Source organism: Malaclemys terrapin, chromosome 2 (genome assembly GCF_027887155.1).
Source record: "Malaclemys terrapin pileata isolate rMalTer1 chromosome 2, rMalTer1.hap1, whole genome shotgun sequence".
Taxonomy (NCBI): domain Eukaryota; kingdom Metazoa; phylum Chordata; order Testudines; family Emydidae; genus Malaclemys; species Malaclemys terrapin.
Genome location: NC_071506.1, coordinates 284,640,546 through 284,654,739, shown reverse-complemented (window position 1 = coordinate 284,654,739; position 14,194 = coordinate 284,640,546). Strand labels below are relative to the sequence as shown.

Here is a 14,194-nt window from a genome sequence, read left to right as displayed (position 1 = left end):
AGCTTAGCATATGAGAGCGGATGGGGTGTCAGCCCCAGGTGAGAAAACACTCTTTAAAATGTAAGCTGTAACCACTCACGGCGGTGCTCTGTCCCCCTCTAGTGGTGGCTAGGCCACAGATAGAGGTTGATGAGCCTGCTACAGCAGTGGCTAAGGCTACGTCTATACTTTTGGCCATAGGTAGAGTCCAAATGCTGCACACCACCTAGCACAGGCATAACCAGCAGTGTAGACAGTAAGACACGGTTTAGGTGAGTAGCATGCCCTATGCACCTGAACTCTAGGGCATATTCACCCGACACAGGTCTCTGCACGCCCAAGCAGCACCTCCCACGTCTACACTGCTAAAAATAGCAGTGTAGTGTTCTGCCGCCTCCCCCTGCCAGAGCCTTTCACTGCAGCATGCAGCTACAGGCATAGTACCTGTACCCTTCACGCGGCTGTACATGTAGACGTGTAAACAATTTTTTAAAAAGCTCCAGAGGCGATCTCGGCAATTACAGGCCAGTAAGCCTAACTTCAGTACCAGGCAAATTGGTTGAAACTACAGTAAACAACAGAATTATCCGACAAACAGGTGAACGTGGTTTGTTGGGGAAGAGTCAAAATAGCTTTTGTAAAGGAAAATCATGCCTCACCAATCTATTGGAATTCTTTGAGCGGGGTCACCAAACATGTGGACCAGGGTGATCCAGTGGATATAGTGTACTTAGATTTACAGAAAGCTTTTGACAAGTCCCTTACCAAAGGCTCTTAAGCAAAGTAAGCAGTCATGGGATAAGAGGGAAGATCCTCTCATGGATCAGTAACTAGTTAAAAGACAGAAAACAAAGGGTAAGAATAAATGGTCAGTTTTCACAATGGCGAGAGGAAAATAGTGGTGTCCTGCAGGGGTCTGTATTGGGATCAGTCCTATTCAACATATTCATAAGTGATCTGGAAAAAGGGGTAAACAGTGAGGTGGCAAAATTTGCAAACACTACAAAATTACTCAAGGTAGTTAAGTCCAAAGCAGATTGCAAAGAGTTACAAAGGGATCTCAAAACTGTGTGACTGGGCAACAAAATGGCAGATGAAATTTAATGCTGATAAAATGCAAAGTAATGCACATTGGAAAACATAATCCCAACCATACATAAAAAATGATGTATGAAGAAAGATCTTGGAGTCATCATGGATAGTTCTCTGAAACCATCTGCTCAATGAGCAGCGGCAGTCAAAAAACCGAACAGACTGGCAATGGGAAAGGAATAGATAAGAGAAAATATCAAACAGCCTCTATGTAAATCCATGGTATGCTCACACCTTGAATATTGTGTGCAGATCTGGTCACCTCATCTCAAAAAAGATGTATTAGAATTGGAAAAGATACAGACAAGGGCAACAAAAATGATTAGGGGTCTGAAAGAGCTTCCATATAAGGAGAGATTACAAAGACTGGGACTTTTCAGTTTGGAAAGGAGATAACTAAGAGGGCATATGATAGAGGTCTATAAAATCCTGACTGGTGTGGAGAACGTGAATAAGGAAATGTTATTTACTCCTCATAACACAAGAACTAGGGGTCACCCAATAAAATGAATAGGCAGCAGGTTTAAAACAAACATAAGGACGTACTTCCTCACACAACGCAGAGTCAACCTGTGGAACTCTTTTCCCAAGGATGTTGTGAAGGCCAAACTTGTAACAGGGTTCAAAAAAAGAACTAGATAAGTTGATGGAGGACAGGTCCATCAATGGCTATTAGCCCAGATAGTCAGGGATGCAGCCTCAGCCTCTGAGTCTCCCTAGCCTCTGTTTGCCAGAAGCTGGGAATGGGCGACAGGGGATGGATCACTTGATGATTCCCTGTTCTGTTCATTCCCTCTGGGGCACTTGGCACTGTCGGAAGACCGGATACTGGGCTAGATGAACCTTTGGTCTGACCCAGCGTGGCCGTTCTTAGCCTTAAACAGCTGAGTCTTTTAGCCCAAGCAGGAGAGAGGCTCATGTGTTGATAATATCCCAGGTTCAATCCCCACTGCTGGGGACTCACCCAGAGGCATAACGAATAGCTCATACATTTAAATAATTTCTCTTATGTCTTATGTATCCTCCAGCCTGCTGTATGATCCAAGCAAAGCTTTCCATGCTGCAGTCATGAGAATAACTCTAGTGCATTTGTTAAAGGGGAGGCACCCGGCAATTGACTAGACCCCTTCTCCACTTTGGCAGTCAGCAAAGCTGGCCTTTGGAGTGACTCCCTGTCCCATGCAGCAGCTGGCTACAGATCATCAGCTGGCCAGATGTTGTGGCCCATGCAGTTATGCCGTGCTTCTGGAAACGGAGTCACACGCTGGGCGTGGCCGTCCTGCCATGCATTTTCTGGTGCATGATAAAGACCGACTCCACGGCGAAGGCTTTCTAGCAGTCGGCACAGCGGAGGGGCGCGCGCCGGGCGTGGATCTGCTGGTGCTTGGTCAGCGTGGAGCGGCGGCCGAAGCGCTTGCCGCACCGTGTGCAGGGGAAAGGCTTCTCGCCGGTGTGGATGCGGAGGTGCTCGGTGAGGTGCGACTGCTTGCGGAAGCTGCGGGCGCAGCGGCTGCAGGGGTAGGGCCGCTCGCCCGTGTGGAAGCCGTAATGCTTGACGAAGTCGCACTTGAAGATGAAGTGTTTCTCACACAGGGCGCACTGGTAGGGGCCGTTCTCCAGGTGCACCCGCCGGTGGACGCTGAGGTAGGAGCGCCGGCGGAACTGCTTGTGGCACAGGCTGCAGGAGAAGGGCTTCTCCGCCGTGTGGCTCGGCTGGTGCCTCTTCAAAGCCAGCGGGCTCCTGAAGCTCTGGGGGCAGAGAGGGCAGGGGTAGGGCTTGGCCTTGGCAGGAGCAGGTGGATGCTCTGGCGCTCGCCCCAGGACGCTCGGCCCTGGGAATGGCCTCTCCTTGAAAGTGAGCGGTTGTGACCAGACCCCGTTCCCGTGGCCCTGGGGCCAACACGGCTCCTCTCCCCGGGGGTCGGTCTCGTGCTTGACGGTGCGAGTCTGTCTGCCAAAGCTCCGGTCGCCCATGCCAGGCGGACCCGGCCTCTCCCCGGTGTGAGACCTCTCGTGCCGCAGGGCATAGGCCCGGGTGCTGAAGCTCTTGTGGCACCTGCCGCAGGGGTAGGGCTTGGCCGCGGGGTGGCTGCGGGGGGGCAGCTTGTGGAGGGGGTCCCTGTCCGGGGCAGCGAGCAGGCCTGGCCGCATGTGGGTCTCCTGGTGCTTGTTGAGGGTGGAGCGCCGGCTGAAGCTCTTGGGGCACAGGTGGCAAGGGAAAGGTTTCTCGCCGGTGTGCGTGCGCAGGTGGTCGCTGAGGTGGGAGCGCCGGCGGAACCACCGGCCGCACAAGCCGCAGGGGAAGGGCTTCTCGCCGCTGGGCGCCCGCTGGTGCCTGGCCAGGGCCTGCTGCCCGGTGAAGCTCTCGGGGCCCAGGGCGCAGGGGTAGGGCCGCTCCTCCAGGTGGGCATGCTCGTGTTTGGCGGCGTAGGAGCGCGTGCTGAAGCCCTTGCCGCAGACACCGCAAGAGAAGGGCTTCCCCCCGGCACGCATCCTCTTGTGCTGGGCCGCAGGCCCCAGCGTGCTGAAGGTCGCTTGGCCCCTCCCGCTTCGGTAGGCCTTGTCCACCTTGCGGGCCCGGCGCAGCTTTGGCGGGTCATTCTGCCAGGCTGGCTCCCTGGGGCACTCGGCGTGTCTCCAGGGCTGCCCCTTGGCGTGGGTCTCCTGGTGCTTGTTGAGGGTGGAGCGCCGGCTGAAGCTCTTGGGGCAGAGGCTGCAGCGGAAGGGCTTCTCGCCCGTGTGCGTGCGCAGGTGCTCGTTGAGGTGCGAGCGCCGGCGGAAGCCATTGCCGCAGCGGTTGCAGCGGTACGGCCGCTCACCGTTGTGCACTCGGCAGTGCCTCACCAGGTCCGAGCGGCGCAGGAAGTCTCTGTCGCACTTGGAGCACCACAGGAGCCGCGCTCTCCGCTGATCTCGCTGCTGCTCGCCGCCCGGGGACTCGCCCGGATAAGGCTCCTCCACTATGTGAACCTGGAGGTCATCCATTATCTCGGTCTTGCAGATGACAACACACTGGTCTTCGCTGCCGCTGGACGGATCCGCTCCCGCACGAGTCCTCTGGCTGCCGGCGGCGCCCAGCCACGGGCTGTAGCTTTCATCGTACTTGGTGCATGGAGGAGCCTCTGCCTCTTCTCTGGGGGCGCTCTGGTACTGCTGAGCACTGAAACCCGTTCCAGAGCCGCCATCTTCAATCTCTTCCTTCACACGGCAGCGAGCCTCCTGCGGGGCGGGGCCGTCGGCCTGCTGCTGCCATCGCAAACTGCCACCACGCCGCGAAGGACACTCGCGTGGAACTTCCACCTCCCCGAAGGGCTCTGGCTTGCACTTAGTGAGGACAGCGGGAGCTTTGCCATCGACGTCGCCGAGAGCAGCCTGGGGGGCCGTGTGCAGCTGACCACCCAAAGGTGACGCACTACTCTCCGAGCCCCACGAAACGGGCCTTTCCTCCACAGACAAAGGGAGACGCTCAGGGATTTGGATTTCAACTTCATTGTCCTCCAGTTTCACCTTTCCACTTGCATTCAGGCATTCGGCAACTGGAAGGAAACAACACCCCTCTCATTAGGCACACGGAAGAGCGAAGCTCCTCCTGCATTTCTTGACTAGATTTCATTCTCTTCGGAATTCCTAGTCACATTAATCTGAAACTAAGCCATGCCCCTGAACTCCGAATGTGAACCAGGGAGCTAGCAAGAGTAATTAACCACTGGAACGATTTACCAAGTGTCATGGTGGATTCTCCAGCACTAACAATTTTTAAATCAAGATGGGATGGTTATTTTGGGGCAGTTCCCTGGCCTGTGTCTTACAGGAGGGCAGACTGGAGAGAAAGGCGATACTTCTCTAGCGGGGACACTACCACGTATTGTGCATGAGGTCACTAATCCCAACTTCCGTACCGCCTATTGCAGGTCCCGGCTGTTTCGCTAACAGCACCACACTGAGCTGCCCGTGAAGATGAAGCTTTTATGCAGGTTTCCCACTTAAAACAGAGCTGGTTTAAAAAGTGGAAAAAACAGTTTTGCTACAAATTTATAGACGGTTTCTGTTTCGTAGGGTTCAAAACTGCCCCACGTTTTGTTTTTTTTTCAAAATTAACTGAAATTGTTAGCAACACACCAGTTTCTAATTTTTTCATGCACCAGAAGCCTGGAGCACAATACAAATGTCAGTCATTGTTCTGTAACGTCAGTTTTTCAAGAAGATTTTTCACGCCCAAAACAAGGCCCCATTTCCACAACAGAAGCTTTGGGTGTGAAGAATTTCAGCCAGCTCTCCTTTGCTCAGGGACGTTTCTTTTCTCTTGCCAGCATTTCCCGTACTCACCCATAGACACCGGGGCCAGGGCCTCCCAGGCAGAGGCCTCCTCCGCACCAGGCTTTCCCCCTTCCTCCGTCAGCAGCAAGAGGGCAGGTTTTGGCATATCACCCCCTGCATGTTACAAACAAACAATCAGAAATAATCCAAGCCGGCCCACGGCAGTCATAGCCTTCTGCTCAGGGCTGACCAGCAAACCTGCCTGAGCCCTTCGTACGGATGTGGGCTTTCCATCGCTTCCCAGGAGAGAAGTGCCTCCTAGTGGGTTGAGAGCCGGCCCTCCCGAGCGCTAATCCCGGCTCTGACCTAGACTCCCTCTGTGGCTTTGAGAGGCTTCACTTGGCCTCCGTGTCTGCTTTCCTGCCCTGGACTAGGGAGTCTGGCAAGCGGCTGAGAGGGGAGAAGTAGCCATGGGCAGCAGAGGAAGCTCTGGTGGTAAACCCAGAGATAGACCAGGAGATAGAGAAGTGGGGTAGGAAGGAGGCCAGGGAAACGCCGACAGGGACTGAGTCTGAGCGGCCCTGGACGGCTAGTCAGAGGGTCCTTGGACCAGAACCTGGAGCTGCAGGGGCCCGAGGTTCCCCTACCAGCCACTGGGCAGTGGCACAGGACCTAGAGGTGGAACAGAGACCATCTTAGGCAGCATCTGGACAGCTTCGTCCAGTGGGACCTTGGTACCCCGCAAAGGGGAGACTATATAGTGGCGTGTCTGCAAGGCCAAGTTACAGAGAGGGAGCGCTTCCAGTCGCGAAGAGAGAGAGGGACCACGTGCGAGCAGCCGACGACAGGGGCGCCAGACAGGGTGAAAGCTAATTCCCAGACCTAGCCACAAGGAGGCGCATCTGCGGTGAGCGGAGCCCTTTACGAGGAGCAGAGCAATTGCTGGACGGGATCAGACCGCCTAGTCCAGTATCCTGTTTCCAAACAGCAACCAACACCAGACGCAATACAAGGTGAGACGCACCCTGCAGTAGGCACTTCTGGAATAACCTGCCCACAGGTGAAAAAAATTTCCTAACGTTCCTTCCTCAATTAAAGGCTGGCTACTGCCTTGAAGCATGAGGGTTTCTGTTCCTTCCAAACTACTTTTTAAACCTTTATTGTTGTAACGCCAGACAGTCTCATTATCCATATAAATACCCAGTCCTTCTTTGAAACCGGCCTTAATGATATCTTGTGGCAATGAGTTCCACCGGCTGTTTTACCATTGTCAGCCCTGAAGAGCTAATCGATTGTACATACAGGCAAGCAAAGCTGCACCTTATTCTGCCTCATGGATTCCCAACAAAATTACCAGTTAAATCCCTAGTCCAGGATCTTTACTGCTTGCAGAAAAAACACAGCCTGATTTTTCAGAAGCTAGGTTGAGCCTGCAGGGCCGGCAATGAGGCAGGGGGGTTAGCAGAGCCCATTCAACTGGAAGCTATTTCTGGGAATCAGTGGCCAATGCTAAAGTAACAATTTCAGGCACTTTTATGAAAACCAAGGACAAAACTAACAGGAGTACTTGTGGCACCTTAGAGACTAACAAAACTGTTAGTGTTAAGAAGAGGGAACTCAATTCTGTAAGAGAGTAACGCTTAAAGGCAAAATAGAGGAACACTGAGGGTTATTTACAGAGATGGCCCCTCATTTATGCAAAACCAAAGATCTTCAAGACACCCGTGTGAAACAAGTTGGGAATCCCAGTTCCCAACACGGCAATCACAAAAAGCTGTTGGCACAACTGGCACCAAGTGGCTCTGCCTGGTGGTCTCAGCAGATTGACTAGACCATGGAGAGCGACTCCCCTCTCGTCCAGGATGTTTTCATGCTGGAAGGGTGGGACGGCACTGGAACAGAATGTGAGAAGCAGGCACTGCTGCTGCTCACCTGCTTTGTGGATAAACAAGACCTAGCTTGTGGGTTTGTTTTCACCAGTAGATCTCAAAGCGCTTCAACAAAAAAGATCGGTATCATTGGGCTAATGATATTGACCTCCTTTGGGAAGTGCTTTGCATTTTACAAATAGGGAAACTGAGGCACAAGGGAATGAAGTGAGTTGCCCACGGTCAAACAGCAGGCCAGTGGCAGAGCCAGGACTAGGTCCCAGATCTCCTGAGCCCTAACCCACGGCTCTGTCCACTACCCTCCGTTTTCAGGGCTGCCAAGCCCACACCCTTCATTAGAAGATTAAAAGGAGGGGAACAAACTCTCAAAGCCATTCAGATGTGACAGCTCCCCATTAACGTACAGTCAGCCAGCGATATCAGCATCTCATAGTTCTCTCTCATCACGTCCCAGTACAGCTTCTTCTGCCATTCCGCCAAGATCTCCCACTCCTCCCGGGTGAAACAGACTGAGACATCGGCAAATGACACTGGGACCTGAAATCACAGGAAATTATTATTGATATGTACTGCAGTCGCAGGTCAACGTGGATTTCAACAGCAGAACCAAGAAGAAAATATGGGCCTTTATGTTCCGCCTTTTTGCATGATTGGGAGGAGGAGGAAGAAATATGGTTTTTGGTTTTCTAACTGCAGGAAAAGTCTCCTTTTCCCCTCCATGAGTCTCTCACTCAAACACCAGCAGAATTCATTTGTTCTCTTCTTCATTTGCCTTTCGGTTGAGGTTCAAGCTCTCTCCAATATTTGATTTTATTTGTTGATTTTTTTTTTAATTATTTGACAATTCTCACTGGCATTCTTCCTATTTGTGAGGCTGGGCAAATAATGAACATATACAAAAAGGAGCCTGCCAGGAATAGGTTAGCTGACTCAAATTAACACACTATTTTCATTACTCACCCAGCTTTGAATGAGATCAGACCTGAAGTTTCAGGGGGAAAAACACCCCAAGAACTTGTTGTGTTTTAAAAGAATTTACTTATCAAAAGACACCACATCCAACAGTCATTTCCCCAAACTCTGCAGTATCGCTACTGTCAATGGGAGTGGTTTGGACTAGTGCTGTAGAGCGATGCATTTTTGAGAGAGAGAACAAAGAAATGCCCTCCTAAACTTAACTAAAGCATTCTATTTATCTAGGCATGTGCAGGCTCATCATCAGGGTACCCCCAGTAGCTGTCACAAGTGTTATATTATTATTTAAATCATATGCAAAAAGCAAACACCCAGGAGCCTCCATATAAATGTGCACAAGAATTGCATGTGTTTTTTAAAGTGACGATCAAGGGTTGCTATAGAATGACATTGTAAATCACGGATGAGCACAGACATTTTACACACTGTACCAACATTATACATTGTAATACGAAGTACGGCAATCTCGCAGCAAAGGTGCGCACCATTTTCAATTTACCATGCATGCACCAGGGACAAGACAGGTGGGGAATTTATCAAATCACCTGATGATTCCTGAAGTCAGTGCCTCACCAAGGCCATGCTTAGCATTTGACCAATCGGACATTGCATCAAAATCACTCAGCCTCTCTCATTCAAGCTTGTTGCAAGTCCTGACCAATCAGCACCTAGAGAGTCAACATCCCAGGTAGCACTTTGGTACAAGTTTTCCCATTTTAATAAAATCTCTGAGCACCATTTGTGTATTCGAGCAGAACAATAAAAAATTTCTGCTTCCTGCTTCTGCCTCTTGAAATGGCTACCCCCGTGGGGACTGTGAGAATTTGGTGGGGATGTGTGAGGAGGGAAGGCTGCAGAACCAAACAAAGCACCCCCTGATGGGGATAGAGTATGCCCATTTAGCATCCAGGGTTTTATCTGGTCAGTTCAGGGGCTGATCTTGCACTCTTTGCCCAGGTGAAACCCACGGAAGTCACTGGGAGTTTTGCCTGAGTGAGGACTGCAGGATTGGGCCGTATGACAGATTTGCAAATTATTTTTGCACACCCCGAAGCATTGTTAATTATGTCAAATGAGAGCTTTGCTTATCCCGCCGCCCCCGTTCTGTTCATGACATTCATCGTGTCGGTTTTTAAAATGACAGGATTTCACTCTGAGATTGCTGAGTTTAAAAATGGGCTTATGTTATAGTGAAGGCTAGTCTCTCTTTCTTGCTGAAACCAATCGCCCAGGCTTCCCCGTGGTTGGTGTTGAAAACGTGAACAGGGGTGCAGTTAACAAAGCTAGAGTTGGAGGGCAGCCAATTTCTGTAATTATTATTATTATTATTTTATTATTGGCATGCACCGTGCAGAGGCCGAAGGAGGGAAGTCCCAGCTCCCTGTTGGCTGTTTCCAGCCTGCAGCATCACCTGCCAAGCACAAGGGAAAGAGGCCAAGGCTAGAGGCCGAAGACACATTTCCTACCTGCAAGCCAGAAACCCTTTCAGACATTTTCCTTCCACCTTCTCTGCAGCCCCAGAATCTCTCTCCAGCAGCAGCAGCCGGTTTGATGAGATCCCTGGGCCTCCAGCTGCAGTCCCTGTGTCTCTGGCTTCCTGTCTCACACACGCTGCAGCTGCAGCTCTGACTCCTGGGGATGCAGGCAGCAGGAAACCCGCTCCCATTGGTTAGCCGGGGAGATGAGGGAGGAAGAGACACACGCCTGGTGCTTGCGCTCTCCCTAGAACATCCAGCTCCCAGGGCAAGGAGAGGCTGCCCCCTGGTGGACGTTGGGAGTGGGAACTTGGAACCGTCATCACACACACACACACACACACACACACACACAGCTAATATTTTCACTCCATGCATCTGAGGAAGTGGGTTTTTTACCCACGAACACTTATGCCCAAATAAATCTGTTAGTCTTTAAGGTGCCACCGAACTCCTGGTGGTTTGTGTGGATGCAGACTAACACGGTTACTCCCTGCTAGGTAATATTTTACACTTCTGCAGTGTTTGAGGCACTGAAAGGGCTTTAGGTAAAGCTCACAGCATGCCTGTGTGATGAGTCTTATTATCTCCCCTCCCACCCCTTACAGGTGAGGAAACTGAGGCACAGGGACGTTCAATAACTTGTCTCTGTCTCTCTGGGCTCTTGTACGGCACCCATCGTGGGTATTTAAGCCAACAGGGATGCACGGCATGTAAAATCAGGGCATGCCATGGCCTCCTAGCAGAGGCCTGAAAATCAAAAGTCCTGTTTTTTCACCATTCAGCTGTTCAATTTCATGCCTAGGCTAGTGCCAGCGAGCCACCCCTTGCGAGGGGCTGTCTTGAAATACATGCAGAGGGCCTGTGATTCTGGATGTATTTTTTTCTTACCAATAAAAACAACACAGTTGCGGCAGATTTGGATTTCATGATTTTCATATCAATCAAAACAAGTAGCCAGTTTGGTTTTCACCTCAAAGGCCCCCACAAATTCTGCATTAAAGAGTTTCTTTAGGAGCATAGAAGCAACTAGGCACTAGAAAAGGTTCAGAGAAGGGCAACTAACATGATGAGGGGTTTGGAACAGGTCCCATATGAGGAGAGATTAAAGAGGCTAGGACTTTTCAGCTTGGAAAAGAGGAGACTAAGGGGGGATCTGATAGAGGTCTATAAAATCATGAGTGGTGTGGAGAAAGTGAATAAGGAAAAGTTATTTACTTTTTCCCATAATAGAAGAACTAGAGGCCACCAAATGAAATTAATGGGCAGCAGGTTTAAAACAAATAAAAGGAAGTTCTTCTTCACGCAGCGGATAGTCAACCTGTGGAACTCCTTGCCTGAGGAGGTTGTGAAGGCTAGGACTATAACAGCGTTTAAAAGAGAACTGGATAAATTCATGGTGGTTAAGTCCATTAATGGCTATTAGCCAGGATGGGTAAGGAATGGTGTCCCTAGTCTCGGTTTGTCAGAGGGTGGAGATGGATGGCAGGAGAGAGATCACTTGATCATTACCTGTTAGGTTCACTCCCTCTGGGGCACCTGGCATTGGCCACTGTCGGTAGACAGGATACTGGGCTGGATGGACCTTTGGTCTGACTCAGTACGGCCGTTCTTATGTTCTTAACCATACAAAAAAATGTAGAGAACCTAGAAGGTTGTGTTGGTTGATCTGTAGTGCAGGGGGTCAGACTGATTCCGTGGAGATGGCTGAATTCCATATTTAATTATGGCCGACTTGCCAGAGTATGTGTTTAGGACTGCACGCCCATCACTGTCCCTGGCTCCCTGCTGAGCTCAATGGCAGGTTTGCACAAAGATAAGAAGTTAAATAGGGACATTATTTAGTAGCCAAGCTTTTAGTTAACATAATTATTTATCTGCTTAGTACCTTATTGGTTCATCCAGCATCGCCCTGTGGAAAAATACAATCTTCTCTAGGCTACCATAGCCTGCCCTTTATTTCTCTTCCTTCCCCATTCCCCTTTCTCTGTTTCTCTTCTTCTTCTTTGTCTTTGTGGGTCTCCTCTGTTGTTCCTGCTGCATTTCCTTCCCTACAGTAACTTCTAATTCCATCCTCATGGGTTTCATTCCCATCCCCTGCCCTGTTCCATCTGCTAAAATGATCAGCAATGAAATAGTTAATATTGACATTGAAGTGTCATTGTTAGGCTTTAGAGTTGACACGCCATTGAGATTGATGGAGGACTGGCAGAGCTCACACCACTGTGTCCTTTGTTTCAAGCTGCCTGCAGACTCAGGAAGACCGGGTTGCATTGGTTACGATCCCTTCACAGTTGGAAGCTTTCCAGTTTGCACCCATGAGGGCTAGATATTTTCTTCTTTTAAATGACTACAGAGGCTTTGCAGAATCTGAATATGCATCATCAATTACAGATCAAGGGATGGGTGTTTGACATCCCAAGACAAGGTAAGAAAAGCCTAGCTGGATGCTAGAAAACAGCAAAAAGGTGGCCGATAGCAGTATTAACCACCCCCATCCTACCTACTTAGACCCTGGGTAGTTGGGCTTTCCATGAGTGGAGTGAATTTCACCCACAGAGAACGGACAATCCCTGAACGTCTGTGCAAACAGAAGCACTTTGATGCAACTTTGATCTAATGCCTGTGAAGAGCCAGAAATGCTCCGTGGCTGGACTGTGCGGGGTGTGAATGTGCATTTGGCCATGCGGTTTTGGCAGGATTCAGCTCAATGAGGCCGAGCTCACTTACAGCGTTTATGCTCATTAACGGGGTCCTACGCTTGGGTGATGAGCGGCGCAAGTTTGAAAACGGGGCGCAGGGAGGGGAGCCACATTTTAACTGTAAAAGAGCCGCATGTGGTTCGGGAGCTGGAGTTTGGCCACCCCTGGATTACAGTATTGCCTAGAGGCCCCTGCTGAGATCAGAGCCCCATCATGCTAGAATCTTGCTGCACACACAGAATGAGAGACAGTCCTTGCTCCAATTACTCACAATCTAAACAGACAAGGGAGACAGAGGACGGATTCTTATTTTACAGACACAGAGACCGAGTGACTTGCCCAAGGTCACTGGGAGTCAGTGGCAGAACTGAAACAGTGTTCAGCAAGGTTCGGGGCTTGGTACATAGAGACCTCTGCCTTAGGGTGATCAGATGTCCTGATTTTATAGGGACAGTCCCGATATTTGGGGCTTTTTTTTATATGGGCTCCTCTTACCCCCCACCCCATCCTGATTTTTCACACTTGCTATCTGGTCACCCTACTTTGCCTGCTTAACACAAGGGCAAACACCCCATTGAAAAGCCTTTTCACCAGCCAACAAGATAATGCGTTAATGAAGCAGGTGGGGTTGTTCATAACTCAATGCAGCATTAAGGGCCCGGCTATGTCCATAGCTCCGGGCTGGCTTTGGGGCAGGAGGGGCAGGAGTCACACCTCTTTAAGGGGATGGGGGGAGGGTTGGGGCACAGTCTCTCCCAAAGCTCCAGGGAGCATGCCCATTGCCCCATGCAGCGGTGGTATGCCCCAGGGGCCGTGTCCTAGGCTAGGTTGCAGGGATGAATGCAGAGATGGTTTATAATGGCCACATACACGCCCTCTCCCCGCTCTCCTGCATGCCTCTGCATGAGGGGCTTCCACTGTCTCGCCCAAAATGTGTGAAGAGCTCAGTGTGGCCAGAGCTTGTCTCTCTCCCCAACAGAAGATGGCCCAGTAAAAGATATTGCCTCCCCCACCTTGTCTCTCTAATGCAATAGGCATCTGCTTGAGTAATTCCCAGCTCCCCCCACCCTCCTCTGAGGTCTCCTGAACCCAGGGGTGACTCTTTGAACCTGCTCCCCTCCACAGCTCTCAGACTCCTGCCCCTTTCGCTCTGCAGCCCGCAGACCTGATTCCTATCCCAGTGGCTCTCAACCTTTCCAGACGACTGCCCCCTTTTCAGGAGTCTCGTTTGCCTTGTGTACCCCCAAGTTTCACCTGATTTAAAAACTACTTGCTTGCAAAATCAGACACAAAAATATGCATCCGAAGAAGTGGGCTGTAGTCCACGAAAGCTTATGCTCTAATAAATTTGTTAGTCTCTAAGGTGCCACAAGTACTCCTGTTCTTCTTTTAAAAATACAGAAGTGTCACAGCCGCACTATTACTGAAAAATAGGTGACTTCCTCATTTTTACCATATAATTATAAACTAAATCAGCTGGAATATAAAGATTGTACTTACATTTCAGTGTATAGTCTATAGAGCAGTATAAACAAGTCACTGTCTGTATGAAGTTTTAGTTTGTACTGACTTCCCTAGTGCTTTTTAGGTAACCTGCTGTAAAACCAGGCAAATCCCTAGATGAGTTGATGTACCCCCTGGAAGACCTCTGCGTCCCCCTGGTTGAGAACCACTATCCTATACCCAACCCCTCTGCCAGGGCTGCAGGCACTATTGTAATAAAGGGTTTTTCCGGTGTCTGAAACATCCCAGCTCTGCCCTGGGGACTTCTGGGAGTAAGATCACTTCCTGGCTTGCTCTACTTCCCTTATCAGGTTACAGTTGC

The 14,194-nt window shown here is 50.3% G+C and overlaps 1 protein-coding gene across 2 annotated transcripts; it reads right to left on the bottom strand.

Annotated features, from left to right (window-relative positions):
* Nucleotides 1-835: 835 nt before the first annotated feature.
* On the bottom strand, nt 836-13,980 carry LOC128830928 (zinc finger protein 271-like). Of its 2 annotated transcripts, XM_054016861.1 has the most exons (5): nt 11,556-11,583; nt 9,659-9,824; nt 7,622-7,754; nt 5,398-5,502; nt 836-4,607 (listed from the first exon to the last, which is right to left on the bottom strand). In XM_054016861.1, the coding sequence occupies exons 1-5, from the start codon at nt 11,573-11,575 to the stop codon at nt 2,404-2,406; spliced, it is 2,628 nt and encodes an 875-aa protein (XP_053872836.1). In that variant the 5' UTR covers nt 11,576-11,583; the 3' UTR covers nt 836-2,403. The 2 variants fall into 2 exon arrangements, with proteins under 2 accessions (XP_053872836.1, XP_053872837.1); XM_054016862.1 differs by lacking the exons at nt 9,659-9,824; nt 11,556-11,583 and adding an exon at nt 13,870-13,980.
* Nucleotides 13,981-14,194: the final 214 nt, after the last annotated feature.

Coding starts and splice junctions, on each gene's coding strand:
- LOC128830928 (XM_054016861.1), bottom strand. CDS start 11,575: ATGCTGGATGAACCAATAAG. Junction 5,503..7,621: donor GCTGATATCGCTGGCTGACT/GTACGTTAATGG, acceptor TGTAACATGCAG/GGGGTGATATGCCAAAACCT. Junction 4,608..5,397: donor CCTGGCCCCGGTGTCTATGG/GTGAGTACGGGA, acceptor GTTTCCTTCCAG/TTGCCGAATGCCTGAATGCA.